Source organism: Phytophthora sojae (assembly GCF_000149755.1).
Source record: "Phytophthora sojae unplaced genomic scaffold PHYSOscaffold_10, whole genome shotgun sequence".
NCBI lineage: Eukaryota > Oomycota > Peronosporomycetes > Peronosporales > Peronosporaceae > Phytophthora > Phytophthora sojae.
The window spans coordinates 884,954-889,163 of record NW_009258124.1 but is presented as its reverse complement, the minus strand read 5'-3'; the positions used below and the strand labels follow the sequence as shown (position 1 = coordinate 889,163).

Below are 4,210 nucleotides of genomic sequence, written 5' to 3'. Positions count from 1 at the left end.
AACGTCACGAAGCTCGAGCAAAGCCCACATTTCTGCACCGAAGGAGACGGCCACCCCACGCACTAAGTCACCAACGTGCTGTGCACACACCCAAGTTCGTCGCCGTCGGAAGGGTTGAAATCTTCACGGAGCAGAGTCCTCTGCCCTTCTAGAACAGGGGCACTTGCGACTTAATCACTTGCGTCTTAATCAAGTGTAAGCTTGTACATCAATAGCTCCACATAGGCTATCCTTTGTCGTGAACTGCAACTGCATCTAGTCCTGCGCTTCCACAACTTATGGGCTCTTCGTTCCCTCGTGTATGTTCTCGAAGTACGAGAACTCCAAGTACTCGTGAGAACCGCATGGTCGCCAGATTCAGGGGCTACTGGTTCACCAAAAGTGCGCCGTAATGGACTTCTGTTTCTTCCGCACCATCTCGAGGATGAAGTGACCGAACGTCGTGCGCAGGTGAATACCACCAGGGCACCTGGTCTCGCGATGACCAGGGCTCTGCCGGGGTTACCATGGGTATGGACCGCTACCAGGAGTCCTCGGTTGCTCGAACCCAAACGCCATCGGCGCCTGCTTCATCATACCATACTGCACCTAGCGCAGGAACGCCACCACAGGGCTCGCATTCACCTCCTCTTGAATCGACCGTGCCGGTCTCCATCTTCGAACCAGCCTCTTCACGGCACAGCACGACCGTAGCCTCCACGAAGCTCAGTGCGTTGATGGACGCGTAGTGCTTCTTCGTCGTCAGCTCAAACGACAAGAGGACACAGACTCTCACCGAGGCCTCGGCAGCAAGCTTCAGCCATGACTTCGCCTTCAGGATCTCCACATCCTCCTGGCGCTTGGTCACGAAATCGTCCGTCGGCTTATCGATCAAAAACATCGGCTCAAAGTCATTGAACGATCCTCGGATCAGGAACTCGCTGTGCAGCCCCACCAGCGGCAACAGCACCTCCTCCAGTTGCTCGCCCACCGTCTTGCGCGAAATGAGGGCCACCGTGCACGTTCTTGCCGCTGGCGATGATGGGGAGACTGCCGACGTTTGACATGCTCACGAATCATGAGCATCGTGAGTCACGATGTCGTCGTCAGGCAGGAACGTCGCGGACGCCTTGTGCAATGCCAGCAGCTTGTACGTGTTTCAGGTGCACCAGGCCCAGCAGGTTGGCCTTCACCTCCTTCGTGAACACCGACCGGATCTGCGGACGCCACGGCACGATCGTCACGAAGTCGGCGGGGGCACCCTCCTCGTCCTTACTGAGACCCAACGCGGTACGGTACGCCATGATTTCCTCCTTTGTGATGCTGAAGTCGGCCGTGAAAGGAGACATCACTCTTTCCGTGCACGCCGCCTCGCACGACTCCTCTTCCGTGCCCTCGATGGCCACGCAGAAGTAGGGGTAGAACATCTTGTCGATGAAGCCGCTGCCCTCAGCGTGGATCGAGCATGGTAGCTCAGGGTAGTACTGGAGCGCCATCTACAGCGCCACGACGCCAGTCTTCCGCCAGGCGAACCTCGTTCACCACAACGACAATCGACGCCTCCTTCTTCGTGATCTCAATTACGGGGCCCGAGATGTCGATGGGGCTGTCGAACACGCGAACACCGGCGACATCGATCACGTACTTATCGCCGCCGAAGGGAGAAGACGCACCGGGATCACAAGCCACATCTTCTTCTCCACGACGTGAGTTGACAGGATAAGCGCCTCCAGCCAGTCCTTTCGCGCACGGACGCGGCGAGCGCCGCAATCTACTCGTCAGCAGACAGATCGGTGTCCTCCTCAGTGGAGATCGACACCTCCACACTGCCTTCGCTCTTCGTGACCTCAGCACCGGCGATGTCCACAATCGGCTTGGCAGCAGCAACCGGTGCGGCAGCAATCGCATCGCTCTCCTTCACGACGTTGATGAAGCCAGTATTGATGCCTCCCTGAATATCCACCTCGGGCTCGTCCACCTCCGTGCCGTAGCGGACAGCCACGGGGTCCTGCAGGGTGAACACGCGCTGCTCGTCGCACTCCGACACCGAATCCAATTCCTCCGAGTACCACAGAGAGTCCCATCTTGAACCTTGTCTTGGATTCCGTGTCGATCGCAGGCACGAAGTTCACCGGCTTGCCACCCATGCGGCACAGCTCCAGGAAGAAGTCGCAGTCCGGCACCGAGATCAGCGTCGACACTGTCGCAGGGTACTTCGCAATGAATGCGCTCAGCGTTTCGCGCGGGTTTGACTTGAGCTCCGACTGGTCAAACAGTGCGCCAGCGCTCTCGTGACGGAAACGCTCCTCCGTGCGCGTGATGAACTTGCTCACGCGCGAGACGTACGTGTCGTTCCACCCAGCGCTGCGGCTTGCCTTCCACCTCCACGTAGGTCAAGTCGACCAGTCGCGTCAACACGTCTCCGTACGACCACTCCTCCAGCTCCGTCGGGACAACCTCGCCCGTCTCGACGTTGCGCTTACAGCCGAAGTAAGGCTTCTGGTAGTCCGCGTTCAGGCGCGCGATGATGTCCTGCTTGTTCAGGCGGAGCACCAGCTCCACCTGTTCGCGCGGGATAGAGAAGTACTTGTCGTTGAACTCCTTCCACCATCCGCAGGCTTCTTGTGCAGGTGGCCGCGCGCCAGACTCCACTCGCCCGTGAGGTACTGCTTCGAGTCCTCCCAGTTGCCGAAGCCAGAGCCCACCAGCAGCAGCACGTTCGACACGCGACGGATGGCGGCGTACGTCTCCTCCATCGGCTGGTGGAAGTCCTCGAAGCTGTGGTGGCCACCAGCGCGGCCGCCAGTCCACGGCAGCATCACGGTCATCGACGGCATCGCCGCGGCAATCTTCAGCACCGCGTGGATACCGTCCACCGAACCGGTCTTGAAGCACACCACCTTGATGCCAACGGCCTCCATCTGCGACATCATCTCAAGCGCACGCTCCTGCGTTGGGATACCAGTGGCAATTGTGATGCTTTCGATAAGCACGCCGCTGTGGCGCATACGAAGAACCATGGGGAACTGGAAGCCTCACTGCTTCGCGTTCAGGTACAGCATGTTGATCGCGATGCCAAGACCAAGCTTTACGTTCAGGTACAGCATGTTGATCGCGATGCCAAGACCAAGCTTTATCTTCGACACCAGCTCGTTCACCGCGTCCTCGAAGATGTTCGGGCGCGACAGGCCACCCGCCGCAAGCTCGCCGTGGAAACCCGCATTCTGGATTGCTGCAACGAGGTCAATACATTCCAGGCTCGTCGTGGGCTTCATACCCGCGACCATGATGGGGGGGGCTTGTTCAGCGCGTGCGTGAACCTGTTGTAGAGCCCGCCCGACGCAGTCACATGCGGGCCGAACTTCTTCGCCCACATCACCTCGGCAGGAGTTAAGGTCGGCGTAGCGTCGATGAACTGCTGCAGGCCGATGTGAGGGGTGTACTTCGTCGATGTGCTCATGACGGGGTGCTTGGCGGTCGCCATCACCGCCTCGATGCCCAGGCCTTCCGCGAACTTGTCGCTCAGCTTCGCCACGCCAAGGTCAGGTCCAAACTCCAGCACGTGAGTCGCGCTCGAGTGGTGCTCCGCGATCTTTGCCCACGTCGCAGTCCAGTCAACGAGCTGCAGCAACGGCATGTTAATAAGTTCATCGACAACGACGTCCACCGTCTGCAGGTTGGTAGTCTCCTCGCTCGTAGCGTACTCGGGCAGCTGCAGCTGGCTGTCCTTGATGGCGCACTTGACACGCTCAACGTCCTGGACCTGCTTCGGCTTGGCCTCAGTCAGCAGCTGTGTGTGTGGAAAGGAGCCAACAGCGGCAAGTACGACAGCGAACCCGTGAGTGCAGGATGCGCGTCTGGTTGGCGTCGGTCTTCGCGAACAGGGCCTCCAGCGCCTGCTTCAGCAGCGTCAGCGTAGCCGCGAAGCCGGTCATGTGCATCATGGTGCGACGCTTGGCCGCCTCGATGACCTTGAGCACGTGATCCATCTTGCGAATGCTCTCGACCAGCATCGGGCCGGCATCCGCGACCTTCTTTCAGCTGCGCGCAAATGAGTCCGAGGGAGGCCGGTCGCGAGCCCTCGCGCTCGCTGTGGCGCCAGGCGCTGCTCTTGCTCTCCAGTCCCGCGATCCTCAAGAAGAATGCTCGCGGGGAAGCGCTCGGGTGAAGTCGTAGGGCCAACAGGGCGAGCGAAAACCTGCAGGAGCCGCAGGCGTGCGCAGGTAGTGTC

General features: G+C 59.8%; 1 protein-coding gene across 1 annotated transcript; it reads right to left on the bottom strand.

Moving 5' to 3' along the window:
* Nucleotides 1-372: 372 nt before the first annotated feature.
* PHYSODRAFT_339257 (hypothetical protein) lies at nt 373-3,992 on the bottom strand (the record flags this gene model as incomplete). Its single annotated transcript, XM_009537168.1, has 14 exons — nt 373-469; nt 548-588; nt 641-1,004; nt 1,053-1,108; nt 1,149-1,475; nt 1,513-1,623; nt 1,653-1,718; nt 1,799-2,017; nt 2,049-2,303; nt 2,338-2,600; nt 2,627-2,976; nt 3,019-3,203; nt 3,257-3,769; nt 3,816-3,992. The coding sequence occupies 14 exons, from the start codon at nt 3,990-3,992 to the stop codon at nt 373-375; spliced, it is 3,024 nt and encodes a 1,007-aa protein (XP_009535463.1).
* Nucleotides 3,993-4,210: the final 218 nt, after the last annotated feature.